Source organism: Trachurus japonicus, chromosome 5 (genome assembly GCF_045865225.1).
Source record: "Trachurus japonicus isolate A0001 chromosome 5, Traja_1.0".
Taxonomy (NCBI): domain Eukaryota; kingdom Metazoa; phylum Chordata; class Actinopteri; order Carangiformes; family Carangidae; genus Trachurus; species Trachurus japonicus.
In genome coordinates, this window is record NC_140911.1 from 5,838,847 (window position 1) to 5,854,514 (window position 15,668).

General features: G+C 37.8%; 2 protein-coding genes across 2 annotated transcripts; both read right to left on the bottom strand.

Annotated features, from left to right (window-relative positions):
• Positions 1-398: 398 nt before the first annotated feature.
• On the bottom strand, positions 399-7,549 carry prkag1 (protein kinase, AMP-activated, gamma 1 non-catalytic subunit). The gene is made up of 13 exons (XM_085775763.1): positions 7,406-7,549; positions 5,511-5,562; positions 5,315-5,415; positions 5,128-5,209; positions 4,973-5,031; positions 4,780-4,825; positions 4,617-4,671; positions 4,033-4,159; positions 3,695-3,860; positions 3,566-3,603; positions 2,726-2,872; positions 860-959; positions 399-754 (listed from the first exon to the last, which is right to left on the bottom strand). The coding sequence occupies exons 1-13, from the start codon at positions 7,412-7,414 to the stop codon at positions 744-746; spliced, it is 993 nt and encodes a 330-aa protein (XP_085631889.1). The 5' UTR covers positions 7,415-7,549; the 3' UTR covers positions 399-743.
• Positions 7,550-9,109: 1,560 nt separating this feature from the next.
• LOC146986903 (GTP-binding protein Rheb-like) lies at positions 9,110-15,344 on the bottom strand. Its single transcript, XM_085775764.1, has 8 exons — positions 14,899-15,344; positions 13,017-13,088; positions 12,855-12,922; positions 12,641-12,723; positions 12,395-12,451; positions 12,259-12,306; positions 12,045-12,126; positions 9,110-10,852 (listed from the first exon to the last, which is right to left on the bottom strand). The coding sequence occupies exons 1-8, from the start codon at positions 14,948-14,950 to the stop codon at positions 10,760-10,762; spliced, it is 555 nt and encodes a 184-aa protein (XP_085631890.1). The 5' UTR covers positions 14,951-15,344; the 3' UTR covers positions 9,110-10,759.
• Between the last annotated feature and the right edge of the window lie 324 nt (positions 15,345-15,668).

Genomic DNA, 15,668 nt, shown 5'->3' on the forward strand with positions numbered 1-15,668 from the left:
ACTCCTAAAGAGTTTTGATGACTCTGAAAGTTCTCCAGACCCTTCCTCCTTGGCATGACGGTGAGTAGATGATTGATTTTGGGTGAAGTATCCCTTTAAGGAGATGAAACAGCTAAATCCTCCACCTGCTTTAAATCATGTGACTGACAAAGGAATGATGACATCACCTGAGCCTGTTGACGTCATCGTTCAGGTCTCAGATCGGTGTCTTGTGTACTTTGGTGTGTGTGTGTGTGTGTGTGTGTGTGTGTGTGTGTGTGTGTGTGTGTTTCTGTTACTCATTGATTATTCCAGCCAATTAAAACAAACGCTGCCAACAACAATTAATACAAGTCAATCAGTTTCCCTTCAGCTGATTGATTTTCTTTTTTCTTTTTTTTTATATCAGGAGGAAAAACCTTTGTAATCAGAGTCATAATCAGTGTAGTGTTGGTGTGTGTGTGTGCGTCCGTCGGCCACACGGTGGGAATGATGCCGCTCGCTCGTCCTTCACTCACTCACTCTTTGTGCTTCTTTTCTCGTCACTCTCTCGTGACTCTGCGACCTCCAACTGTACACGTTACAAAAAAAAAAAAAGTAATAGATTACCGCGTCGTTAAAATATAATGAGCTCCGTTATTTGTGGAGCGGCGTCTTCTGGTGCGAAGAGAAGAAACTCCAGAGATGGACGACTGCAACGACGATGATGATGATGATGATGAGACTAAAACCTACTGATGTTTTTTTTTCCCTTTTCTCCTCCTTCAAGCCGAACCTGCAGACAGAAAATATGTGAATGCTTCCACTGCTTCATCATACTTTTAATGCTGTAAAATAAAAGTTTGGAAGCTCCAGTAAAAGCAGCAGCGTCAGTCCTCACCCTCGTCTCCGTCGGTGAGCACCAGAGCCTGGAGAATATCTGACAGAGACACGATTCCCTTCACCACGTCCTGCTCGTCCACCACCACCAACCTGTGCACCTGAAGGACAAAAACACAAGCACCACACATGAGGCAGAAAACTTAATTAACTTTTATAGCTGTTATTGTCTATTTTTTATTTACCTATTATTTATTTTTCTAGTTGTCAATATCATTTCTTATTTTTTGGATCCTTAAAAGGATAGTTCACCCAAAATTCAGATTTCACTCATTATCTACTCACCCTCATGTCGACTAAGGGCTGTGAGGGCTCCGTGCCTTCTCGGAGTTACGGGGGGTGGGGGGGGACGGGGGTCCGCGCAGCAGTATTTGTCCATATAATGGTTGTGAACAATTTCTCATGTTGGGGCTTCAATACAAGAGGGACATTACAGACGAGCAGTATGGAGGTATTTGGATGTTTTTTGGTGTGTCTTTTTGGACGAAGAAAAGTGAGCACCATTCACAACCATTATATGGACAAATACTGCTGCGCGGACCCCCCCGTAACTCAGAGAAGCCACGGAGGACTCTGAAAATTCTCCCAGCCCTTAGTCGACATGAGGGTGAGTAGATAATGAGTGAAATTTGAATTTTGGGTGAACTATCCCTTTAAGTTGCTTTTGTAATGATGTGAATTTAATTAATTTATCTATCTATTTTTCTTTCATTATCTGCTTGGTAACGTGTATACAAACTTAAGAGCAACATGTATAACCTATTTTTCTTCAAATAAAAAGTTTACTAACAGAAAAACAATGCACCACAATGTAACACATACACACTGCAGTGTTGTTGTTATTTCATCAGTCACGGTGCGACCGTCTGAGACGTTCGTGAAACTGAGCAGAGTTCAACTCTTGTGCAACACCGAGGAGATTTAGTCACTTTTTAAACCCACTGTTACACACTTGAGTTTATGTGATGTTGTTGTCGTCGTCTTCTTGTTGTTTTTCTGTCATTTTTTATTCTTTATTTTTCTGTATTTCTCACTTTCTTCTTGTGTTTTAGCTCCATAACATCTTCAGTCTCTTTGTTTTGTTTTTAATTATTAATCTTTATGACCTTGCTGTTTTATGCCTCACATTTCATTAACGTTTTCTAACCCGTTTCTATTGTTTTTTAATTCCTTTCATCACTTTTTTGTCTTATTATTGCAGTTTCATTCAGTTGCTCTTCTGTTTCTTACTAGATTTAATTCTTTTTGGTTTGGTTTGGTTTAGCACAACACATCATTGCACCTTAGAAGTTATAATTCGACATATATACAGTAGCGAGATAAGGTTGAAGAAAAGAAGACAAACCAAAACAGATCAAAATGAATAAATAAATAACTAAAGGAGGTATTCGATAGGCATTCAAGACTGTAACTGTGTAGGCTGAAGCACAGCTTATTACACCTACCCTTTTACAAAACAGGTTATATTACTCTATACAATCTACTACTTCATTATTAAATCAACGAACAAAGTAAAAAAAAAAAGCTCTTCAGCGGAGAAGGCAACACAGCTCATATTTCTAATTAGATCATTTTCAACATTACTCCATAAGTTGACCGCTGCTACAGTGGTACGTCTTTATCTCACTTATCCCTCCTTTTATTATTTTAACTGCTCCTTTAATTCATCATGACTGGTTTTTCCTGGTCTAACTTCATGTTCTTGTATCGTCTGTGTTTCTTGGGTTTTTATGGTTTTTATGACACTGTTGGTTCTTGTGTGTTTCTGCTTTTAGGTCAAAACACTTGAGTAAATTCTAGTTTTTAAAAGGTGCTGTATCGATAAAGGAATAAATATAAATAACATTCATCATTGTTGATGGCCCACCTCGGCCTCCACCAGTCTGTTGATGATGGCCTCCAGCGTCTCGTGTCTGTTGCAGGTCAGGACTCCTTCAAAGTACTGCGAGCGGTGCTGCAGGGCTTTGGTAACAGTTATGTCCAGGTTGTTGTAGGTTTTCTCTGCTGCCAGGTTCTGCAGGAGCACAGGTCAACATATCCTCACATTAACGTGTGTGTGTGTCCGTATTTAACAGCAGGAAATAAAAACACACTTGTAACTGTAGCCGTGAGTCCAATATGTCAACATCACCACAGAGTTTACTGTACATGTAAATGGATGATGGCAATTGATAGAAATGTAATAAATAGAGCCACGTTGATATAATATTCATTATAATGTTAGTTTTTGACTAATCCAATCAATGTATTCCAAGTAAATTCATACGATCCATCACATTGAACTTAAAATTTGGCATGAGGTCGTCCTGATCATTTATTCAAACGTTCATTAGAAACAATACTATTAAAAAAAACAACTTCTTCCACATCGTACTCTCTCACAATTAACACTTCATCAAACTAGCCGATCAATTGATCAAGAGAAATCAGGATAATGCCTGTAACTTGTATTGAAAATGTAAATTTAAATATTTCTGGGTTTTAAAATAAAACATGTGGTAATAAATGTATTTGAATAAATCCTGTTAAGTTTTTGGAAATTACAGCCAGTATCTTCACCTATTTTATCCTGTTTTACACATCAAACAATAAATGAATGGATTAACTCAGAACATAATTGAAATATTAATGGATAATAAAAAAAAAGTATTTGTTCAAATCAAATTCCCTTGATTTTAAGAAAGACAAACATTTTACTCCAACTTACAATAACATCAAACTTTGAGTATATATCCACCACTCGACCTGAGAGAGAGAAACAGAACACCAATAAATAAACAGAAATCAACAAGTTATAACTTTAAGAACCAGGACTTTCCACTTTAAACCCACAGACCTTTGTCGTCCACAACAGGCAGCGCCGACACTCGCTGCTCAACAAAGATGCCCAGCGCCGTGTACAGCGGCGTGTCTGCACGGACCACCGCGATGTTCTTGAACGTGCCGATGTTCAGTTCCTCCAGGGTTTGACGCAAGAACGCCGGCTTTGGCATTTCTGATATCTGGGGAAAATAAAACAGAATTAAAACCTGTTGGATTAAATCTGTGTTTGTGAAACAGTTTAAAGAAATGTTGACATTTACAGCTTCCTTGATCAGAGCTGATAAGCCCGACTCTGAAGTTGATTTCTGCAGCGTTACCGTCGCAAACACTGAAATAATTATTAAATCTTACAAAAAGCTTCAGGAACTTGAGGATCCTCTTGTGTGTGAGGATGTAGAGTGTGTTTCCTGTCAGAGGATCGATCACCGGTAATCTGTGGATCTTGTTTGTCAGCAGAGACGATACGGCATCATACAAACTGTAACACAGAGGAGACAGAGTTTATCACGTTAATCGGGAATGTGGCAGATTGTCAGATTAAAAACAGCTGAGTATCAAACTAGTTTTTCTGTCTGGGCAGGAAATGCATTAACTTTTTAAAGTGTGTGGCAGTGATTCAATAAAATGTTATGGATACAAACAAAACTTCAAATCTCAGGGCAACTTTATTTAGACAACATGAGCTTTGGCGCCACGAGAATTAGAAATGAAGTGATTATTAAGTGGAGAAAAGCAGCTTAATAAAGACACAGATGGTTTTACAGAGAATAAATGTGAGCAGGAGCTTTTCAGACACCTGACACCTGTAAGCACTCACCGACTGCTCACATCATTTTCCTGTAATATTACAGGTTTTCTGTTTCATCAGGGAACAAACAGTTCAATTCAAGTGATATTTGATATAAAAACAAGGGAAACGTTTCTAAGAGACTCACCTTGCATTGGGAGATATGCAAACCAAGGGCTTGAAGGAGTCTTGAAGGTAAAGCTCTGGTAGAAACACAACACACATCACACATTTAATTTAAATAAATTCAAGATTATCAGTGTGAATGATAAAGAAGAAGAGGGTTTCCATATTTATTTAACACTATTTACCTCTCCATGTTTCAATTTTGTGTTCTTCCAGTTCATATATTTGAACCTGAAAGAGACAAAGTTTGACTTGAAGAAAGCACGGGCAGATTCAGCAGCATGTTACATAAAGATCTATTAAAATAAAACCTTCCTAACATCGGTTTAAGATGTAAAATGTGACACCTAATCTGACAACTGAAGGACCGTAACTCACCAGTGGAGATTTGTAGTAGCGATGGAGAATATTGATGAAGTCTGTGATGGTTAACATACCTGTGGAGAAGAATTGGGAGCATTTAATCAATCCATTATTGAATTATTTATTCTATTTAATCTATTTAAACAGAGCTGATAAGTAACGTCTCTTACCAACAAAGCACTGCTTCTTACTGTCCCATAGAGGAGCTGCTCTTACCCCGTTAGAAACAAGAGCAAAAAACGCCTTCTTCACCTGTAACATAATCACACCGAAGCTTTTTCAGTCTACATCAGCGAATGAAAGGACAGAGTTCAGTTTTTCTCATTAAAAGCTTTATTATAATTTTTTTTTTTTTACCTGCAGCGATGTGTCAAACACCACTAATTTGGAGCTGGTGGGTACAAGGTCATAACAGCGGTGGGACTTCATAAACCTGGTGTAGACGTTGTGCTCCGGGTCTGAAGGGAAAACAAAGGGACACTATTGTTCACTGTCTTTTAGACATCGTCACTGTTTGTCACTTTGGCCTCATGATATACACATTTCTCCTCACCCTCTATGACCAGGTCCTTTTTGGGCTCGAAATCATCAGTGGTTACTGGAATCTGAAAAAAATAAATTAAGTAAGTGACTAAGTGAATTTAAAAACAGGTTGTTGTACAGATTATTAAACAAAGGCCTTTGTTACATGGCTACATTTAAAACACTGACATGGTTATGTTTTATATAACTGTCTGTCATGATCTGCCTCAATCAGAAAAAAACTCAAAAGTGTGAACAGGAAGGATCAGATAAATATTAAGAGATGAAATTTACTATCAACATAACACATGGTCACTGCAACATCCAATAATACTGTTTGTTTTGTGCAGCCTGAACGGAGGAATCACCGTCTGAGTCACCGGAGGGTTAAATTCAAAACAAAACACTGTCTTAATGTGAACTATTGATAAAATATGATATCAATACAAGCTTCCAAAAATATTGTAATATTTAATGTACTGGTTATCTATTTTCTTACACCTGTACATTTACATAGAAAAGTTGCAAAATAAAGGTGATGCTTATGTCTAACGATAGATAGATAGATAGATAGATAGATAGATAGATAGATAGATAGATAGATAGATAGATAGATAGATAGATAGATAGACTTTATTAAAGACACATCCCAAAGAGAGGTCCATAGCATCATAAGAGTACAACACATATATACTGTGTTGTTTTATTATGTTTTGTGAAGCACTTTGTGACTTTTTGCTGTGAAAAGTGCTATATAAATAAAGAAACAAAGAATAATAAATAAATAACAACACATACAGGACAGAAACAGCAGTAATATACAATAAAACAAAACAAATCAACAACATGAGAATAAAAAGGAAACCGAGACGAATAGGAAAAAAACAAAAACAGTCCCAATAGGGCTAATAATAATAATAATACAAATACAAAAATTTAATAAGCTTGCTTGTGCTCTTATGAGTTTTTCACTTTTGAAACCCATGTTGTAAACCTTGATTAAAGTTACTATATAATTATTTTTTATTACACTATTATTATTATTATTATCATTATTATTATTATTATTATCATTATTTATTTATTTATTACAAATTCTGACAGACCATTCTTTAAAATATAAAGTAATAGGCTACACTTTTACTTTTGGTATTTTACTACTTGTTGATACAATGCTTGTGTGTTTATAAGCCAGAATTAAAATGTATCACTGTGATATTGCTTATTTTACATTTATTAAATCTCTTAAAATCGTATTACCTCTTGTTATTAATGTGGACTGAGAGAACTATCAACTTGTCTTGTACACTGTATTACACCTGTAGCTGTAAACCCAGACCCTATCTAACTCACTGCTAACTTCACTAACAGCTCGTTTCAGCGGCTTCGGTCCAGTGTTATAATAACCACTCAGCTGACACCAGTACCGGTTGTATCGGTGCCTGAGTGCCCTGGAGGTCAGACTGACCCCGGTGGGATCGCTGCGGTAAACTCTATAGATTCTGCACCAAACCATTAAAACTAAAGACTAAAGAGATAAACATTAGCTCTAGCTTTAGCTTTAGCATCCCCACTGTGTTTACATTAACGAGTCCGTCGACGAGGTGACTTTCCATTTCGGTCCTGGCTGCGTGCGTCACCTACCTTTGTTGAGACATTACGAGGTAAAAGCCTTTGTTTTTTTTTAGAAATTATTTATATTACCGTTTCAGAGCGTGTGTTTACATTCATAAGTATGTGGTGGTATGTTAGAAACAACCTCCTCCTAAATATTGTAGTTACAGTTTAGTTAGCTAAATTAGCTGCTACCGTTACCGGGCTTGCTACGTCACATCTCAACGGTTAAACTAAGGTGAAGAGAGAGGTTAAAAAAGAAAAAGAAGAACTCAGCTGCTGTACAACAGTCGAGTTAACCAGGTAACTTACACACTCCATGGTCCATCCGCCGTGTCGCCCTCCTCCTCTAACCGGGTGGTGGTTTCCAACTGGCAGCAGGTCGAGCAGACGCCGAGGCTTCCGCTACCACGGAGAACCGCCGTTACCGTAATACACAGTGTATGGGAGGCTACCGTAATGTGTGAGCGCACCACCGTAATACATGTAGTATGTATGGGAGGAGGCTACCGTAATGTGTGAGCGCACCGTAATACATGTAGTGTGAGCGCACCGTAATACATGTAGTGTGTATGGGAGGAGGCTACCGTAATACACGTAGTGTAAGCGCAACGTAATATATGTAGTGCCGTATGTATGGGAGGCTACCGTAATGTAATGTGTCAGAGCGATAGATATGTGTGAGCGCACCGTAATACATGTAGTATGTATGGGAGGAGGCTACCGTAATACATGTAGTGTGAGCGCACCGTAATACATGTAGTGCCGTATGTATGGGATGCTACCGTAATACATGTAGTGTAAACGCAACGTAATCTCAGGTAAATTATGGAGGATTTTTTTTTCGCTTTGTTTTTTCAAATACACATAGGTACTTACAAAAACAGGCAGACAAACAAACAACATTTATATAAATATATATACAAAAATATATACACATAAATCATATAGATATTTGTAATAGTCTGTAATATTCCAGAGTTGTTATAGCTTTTCTGTCTTTCATGTTGTGTAGTAGTTGCATGTAATATCGTGTTTCTATTTTAAATTCATGAAAACATTTTTATTTTTTTTTGTCCATTTACATTTGTGGATATAGGACTTTCCTTGCAAAAATAAAAAGATTCAACAATTCTTTAACTTTTTTTTTGTAGACATGGGGGCATATTGAAAAGATCAACTTTACAGTAATATGGTGCGTTCCAGGCAGGCTTTTTAACCCGTAAGTCACGACTTCAAGTCACCAGTTACGAGTTTGTAGCGTTCCAGGCAAGTTACGAGTTACGAACTGGGAACTGGGAGTAGATCGATCTAGCACGAGTTCACAGGTGGGAAGTTACGAGTTTGACTGTACGTTCTAACGGGTAACCATAGGAACAGGTCGGAAAAATACGAGTTACGGGTTGCCTGGAACGCACCATTACATCATTAAATATCACAATATTTTCTTCTTACTTAATAATCCAATCAACCATCTTTTACCTTAACATAATACAATATTATGTATTAATGATTATTGCTTTGCCATCTAAATTAATTGCAAGTTAGTTTAAGTATCAACAATTTCTTCAGAATCCTTACGTGTACTGACATTAAATCCATATAAATAGAAACAGATTTCTTAGTGGGATAAGTATGTGTAATTTGTAGCAAACCTCCTTTAGTTTATTTGGGAAAAGACAGGGGCCATACTTTATATAAATATCTAAATAGTGTATCTAAATATTGGAGGCAGTTGTAATAATACTGGAGTTTCCATACAAATTTCCTTGGAGAAATGTACTTTTTAGTAATTTCTGATATGGTTATGAGTATAATTAGGACTGACAAAGAACATAGTTTCTAACTCTTGCCTCTCCACATAACATTTCATATGCTGAAGGATTCAAAATGTACAAAACGTTTAATTTAAGTAAATCATACAACAGTAGATCAGCGACCATATGAAGCTACAGTCCAATATAATATTACTGATAATGCTGTTTGCTGCTGCCAAAATTAACACAACGACACATCAAATGAGTAACAGATTTATTTATATACAAAACTGTTTACAGCAAGATTTCTGAATTAACATTGACCCATAAGGGAAAAAATTGGTTTTCTGGTGCTCCCTCGGTATCAAGTCAACAGAAGGGGGAGAAGAAAAAAAAACACCTTAAAGAGCACCTTGAGTCGTGAAGGGAGGCAGATGAGGGAGTTTAAAGAACTTTAAGGCACAAGACACAGCATCACCAGCTTCTGTTCAACCATCATCAATCATCCATCTGTCAACTACTTACTCAGCAAAGCACTTGATAAAAAGGTACAATTACCCACTACAGGTACAACGTGAGGGTCGGGGGTGGGGGAAAAATCCACCGTCTGTGTTTCTGTAAGGCTACACAAGCTATAAAGGAAAACAATTCAGGAAGTGTCCGGCGAAGATCAGGCCAGTTCACTATTTATCAATTAAACAGGCTGCGTGCCACCTGGGCCTGAAGGAACCATCAAATCAAAACCAAGAGTCCAAAGATTACTAAACTAACCCCAGTGGCCATCAGCCACTTTAACTGGTCTTATGCAGTGTTAAAATGCAATTCAATAATTGCAAATCAACAATGTTCATACTTTTTAACCTGCTTATAAGCAAATACTCTACTTATCATACTGAAGGGAGAGCAAACCTGCATCATTCAAGATATAACCAATAGTATCAAACCAATTTCTAAGATTTCTATGTATGTTGTATATATATAAAAAAAAAGGCCATAACTGGTAAATACCAAAAGATATCTTATGATCTATACTAAATTTTTTGAGGTTTGTTCATAAGATATCAGCTTTTATCATGGTCAGTAAGGAGAAACTCGACTGTAGAAACAATGCGAGGTCTATCTGTTTCACAGGAAAGCTTAAAATGTTTGTTGTTAAATATACAAATAGATTCTTCTGTTCTGAAGACACAGTTCAAGAGTTCATTGGTGAACAGTACCTGCAAAGATGAGTTGATAAAAAAATTACAGTGAGAAGAACTGTGAAACCACAGTGAAACCCCATTTCGGGATGTTCAACGAAATCCACCATTTGTGAGAAATAGTGACATTTTAACACCACATTTAAAGCAATGTGAACAGTGACTCTGCATCACTGGGGGGGGGGAGACCTGCTGAAAAAATATACTTATCCTAAAAAGGTCTCTCACTGTACACTGACTAAACTATTACTTTTAGATAAACAAGCCAATGATGTCTCAAACATGAGATTTATAAGTAATTATTACCATAATTCTTTCATGGAAAAAAATTTGATGCAATTGGAAAATCTTATTTTGTTTTCTGAGGGTTTGGTTGAACTAAAAAAAAAAAAAAAAATCAAGATTTCGCCTAGTCATAGATTATATTTCAGTATTTATGGAACGTGTTCACTGAAGCCGATTCTTTGTCTAAAACAGATTAATCTTCCTCTTATAAATTTCTGCCTCTGGTTACGGGTGGGATAGTTTATCGACTGTCTGGGGGCAGTGGCCCTGCTATGTAAATCAATCTGGTATCATCGCAGTGGAGCAGAAAAAGCTCCACCGCGGTCAGTGTCTCGGTGTCGGTGAGGTCACGATTGGCAAGCCGGTGAAGTTGTGCCTCCTGTCTTCAGCAAAAAATGAGCTCACTGATGTCCTGGATACACGTTTTACATCACAGCACACTTCTTTTCCTCCGGGGCGGCGTTCCCATCTGCCTTCTCCATCTCCAAAATGATCCGCTTGAAAACCTCCACAGCCGTCTGCATCACAAGAGCAAATGACATGCGTCAGAAACACTGTGCACACTGCACCCATGAGTCGGCGTTCAGAAGGTTTACAGCGGGGAAAGTAAGTATTGAATACGTCAACAGTCGTGCGTGGTGAGTGTGCATAGAGGTCATGGCATTACTCATTGTTTACTCCTTGATAACGGCACCCGGCGGTGCATTCAGGGGCTTATGCTGCGTTCACATGGAGTCCAGCAGACAGACTTACTACAGCCACGGGACGCAAAAAACAAACAAACGGTCCGACGAAACGGCACGACAGCAAAACGATACAGACATGACAAAATATTACTATGGCATGGCGTATTGTTTACAACTAATTATTGTATATTATTTAAAGGGATACTTCACCCAAATTCGATAATTCACCAATTTTCTACTCCCCGTCATGCCAAGGAAGGGTTTGGAGAACTTTCGGAGTCAAAAACGCTTTAGGAGTTCCAGGGGGGGTCCGGCTGGCAACGCATTTTCATATAATGGCGGCGGATAGAGTTCACTTTTGAATCGTCCAAAACACACACTATGAAACATCCAGATACCTCCATACTGCTCGTCTGTACTGACCCAAGTGTCGTGAAGCCGCCACATGGAAAAGTTGTTCGGAATAAATTAATCTGATCTCTGTTTTTAGCCTTGTTGTAGCAGCAGCTCCCAGTGGCTGCGTGAGATTTGCTGCAAGATGTTCTTCATGTGGCGGCTTCAGGACACTTGGGTCAGTACAGACGAGCAGTATGGAGGTATCTGGATGTTTCATAGTGTGTGTTTTGGACGATTCAAAAGTGAACTCTATCCGCCGCCATTATATGAAAATGCGTTGCCAGCCGGACCCCCCCTGGAACTCCTCCTGGAACCTCTGAAAGTTCTCCAAACCCTTCCTTGGCATGACGGTGAGTTATTTTACAGGTTTTTTTTTCCATAGAGTGAATATACTGTAGTTGATAATTCCTATGAAAAGATCCGGAGTAGGACGACCTCCTCCATCTCTGGAGTCAGTGTTTGATTACAGCTTTTTTTCTTTTTTACACAAAAATATTCCCAGTACCTACACGTCTCCTTTGTATAAATGTTCAGAAGGAACAAAGAAGAAAATCACACTTTGATGAAAAATGGATTAAAAAACGTTGATGCGTTCAGTACTTATTTTCCCCGCTGTACATGTCTTTACCTCATTCTCCTTGGCGGAGGACTCCATGAACGCAGCACCCCAGGAATCAGCGAGTTTCTTTCCCTCCTCTGGCTTGATAACTCTGAGATCAATGACACAGAAAAAACTCCAACACATTAGCTCGTTATTATATTACATTATCACTCATTACACAACATGACTTACATGCACTTCCATTTATACGTATATTTCATATTTCATTCGTGTTGATTACCTTTCCATGTGGAGATCTTTTTTGTTCCCTACAAGAACAGTTGGGACCCTGCAAAAGAAAACATCATGGTTGAACATAAAATAACTAAAAAGACCAATTTGTAAGCTTTGAATTTTCAAAACGACACTAAACTTACTGAATCTTCCCAACCATGTCTAGCAGCTTGTCATGTAGAACCTGCACAACTTCAAAACTGAACACAGACAAACAGAGCGGTTTAAAATACTGACGCACTGTGATTAAAACACTACAACATAAACAAACAATAAACACCAAAGTCTTTATAATGATCTTAAAAGTTGATTCAAACCTAAAAATGTCTTTTCTACTATTTTTCCTATTATATTTTCCTAACATTATTCAAACAGATAAATAAACTCACCTTTTCATGGAAGTCACTGCATACACAAGGACATAACCATGGATGTCCATAGAGTGGGACTGTGGAAAAATTGAGTACTCGTCCTACAGACAGAGGAGGTAAATAATAACAACCTTATAAACAATCTCACATAAGCAGCAACACCAGCAGCACCTGAGGTTAAATATCAGGAATTAAAATACAAAGAGTCTTAAATGGAAAAAGAAATACTTACTTGTCCAGCTGTATCAACCAGCTGAAGATTGAAGTCTTGGCCATTCACGCTGACCATTTTGTTAAAGGCTGGAGGATGGAGATTATTTCATAGTTAGAAAACACTTCTTTAGATGAAGGAAGATTTTTTTTTTTTTACACATTATTTAATGATAACACTCACTGTTTTCAATGGTGGGATCATAGGAGTCAACAAATTGTCCTTCCACAAACTGTATTGTAAGAGATGACTTTCCTGTGTGGAGCAAAAAACAAAACATGACTGCTGCGCTATTGTTGTTAATACAATATCTCAAAACCATCTATATTTTACAATTGAACAGACACCAAACCTGTGTAGTGACTTACTTATGACGGCTTCAAGTCTTTAAATGAAACAAAACATTTTCTTTTTATCACATTATGTTACTGTTTACAGGTGTTGAACCAATTATGTGACTTGATAAGAAATGTCAACTATAGGTGCATCTCAATAAATTAGAATAGCATGGAAAAGTTTATTTATGTCAGGATTTCAATTCAAAAAGTGAAACTAATACATCATATACAACAAAAGGCAAAGTGCAGGTGTTTACATTGAGATGTTTTTGGATGTTTTGGGTGACACAGCTGCCAAGCTTCGTGTTAACTGTTTGTTTTTGTCTCTAATGTTTTATCTTATCTCAAAGGACTGCAGCAAACCTCCCTTTGGTGCAATAAAGTTTACTCTACTGTACTCTACTATCTAACCAAGTGACCAAAACAAATCGACAGTTGAAGTGAGAGTCCTCCACACACTATACACTCTTTAACACAGCTATCAACATTAACACAGCTTCTACTTATTATTATAACAGTTTGCACATCTACCAGTCGACCGTACCAAACACAACAGCCCCCATGTTGGGTTAATACCTGCAATAAGAGTGGTCACACCACTAAAATATGGTCACACAGCTACATTTCAGTAAATTAGGAGGTTAATATAGTCACAGGCTCCTTTCCTTAATTGTTCAGCTTCACATACAGGTACATCTCAATAAATAAGAATATCATGGAAAAGTCAATTTCCATTGGTTCAAGTCAAATACCCACAACCACTTTTCAGAAGGCCAACATTTCCGTATTTAAATGTTTTTTTTTAAATGTGTCTTTTGTAATATTCAATGTTTTTGAGACATGGTCTTCATTAAATATAAGCTATAATCGTTATAATTAAAAGAAATTAAATAAATACGGACATGAAATGTTTCATTCTGTGTGTAATGGATCTATATAATGTATTAGTCTCACTTTTTGAATTGAATTAGTGACATAAATAAACTTTTCCATATCGAGATGCACCTGTACTTGTCATGTTTGCCTTGTTAGATCAAAGGTTTAGAGACACAGTCAGATGAATGTTTTCAACCACAGCAGGACATCAAGGACTGAGCTAACTTTATTTTAAACCAGGACACTTTGTTCCAGTCGTTTATATCTACACAGCTCCTCCTCCTTATTATTATTATTATTATAACAGTTTCCACATCTATCACCACCAGTCGACCTTACCTAACACAACAGCCCCCATGTTGGGTTAATACCTGCTATAAGAGTGGTCACACTAACCAAAATATGGTCTCACAGCTACATTTCAGTAAATCAAGAGGTTAATATAATCACAGGCTCATTTTCCTTAACTGTTCGGCTTCACATATTTGTCGTGTTTGCCATGTTAGATCAAAGCTTTAGAGACACAGAGGAACAACTAACTTTATTTTCACCAGGACACTTTGTTCCAGTGGTTTACTATATCTACAACAGCTAACTTACACGGCTAGCATGTGTCGGTTGTATCTTTAGTGAATATTGGTGATCGATTACGCAGCAAACACAGATGGAAAAAATAAAATAAATAAAAACACGAACAAGGGTAAAGCTTACAAAGAGTTATTAGTGGGATAAAAAGTCGGATACACTCGGTGAAAACAAAGCCAGGACGTTAGCCGTTAGCCGTTAGCATGCAGCTAACTGGCTAGCCGACCAACATTAGCCGTGTGTGTGTGTGTGTTTGTTTTACTCACCTACAGACCTGTAACCGATTACAGCAATCTTACGATATTTTGGTTGAGGCATTGTGGTGAAACCGTTTTTTAGTTTTTGCGTGGGTGTCAGATAATGTAGTTTTTTTCTTTTTCTTTTTTTCCTTTTCTTTCTTTTTCTTTTTTTTTTTAACTATCCAAACAAACTTTTATCGCCACATTCGTCTCGCGTCACGTGACAACAACAAACTTTTCGGAGCCGCCGCCACAACAAGTCGTAGTTAATCTCCACCAAAAAAAAAAAAAAAAGGAAAAGAACTACCCTCTTCCTCCGTTCGATACGGTCATTGACAATCAATCGATCGATCGGTTTTGGGGGAAAAAAAGCTTTAAAAGTCTCGTTTTCAGGTGGGGAATTGTAAAACGACAAAAGGCTTCGTTCTTCTCCGCGGTTACGACTCGCGAGTGAAACTGACGGAAACTGTCATAGTGTGTGAGCACGAGCACACCGTCGTAAAACAGAGGCTACGTCACTGACTCAGGAGTGACACACACACACACACACACACACACACACACACACACACACACACACACACACGAACCAGCAGCTGGAGACACTACAGTGTGTACAGTAGAGGTCACGCTGTTGTGTGTCGGTCCACACCTGTTAGACGGTTCTCGAGTGAACTTGTTCTCCAGCATCTGGAAACATGTGGACTGACTCCTGTTGTTTCAGCCAACAACACTGACACACATGTACATTTTTTTTTCTTTTTTCTGTCAGGGCAAGTTCTATCTGTTTGTTTTAA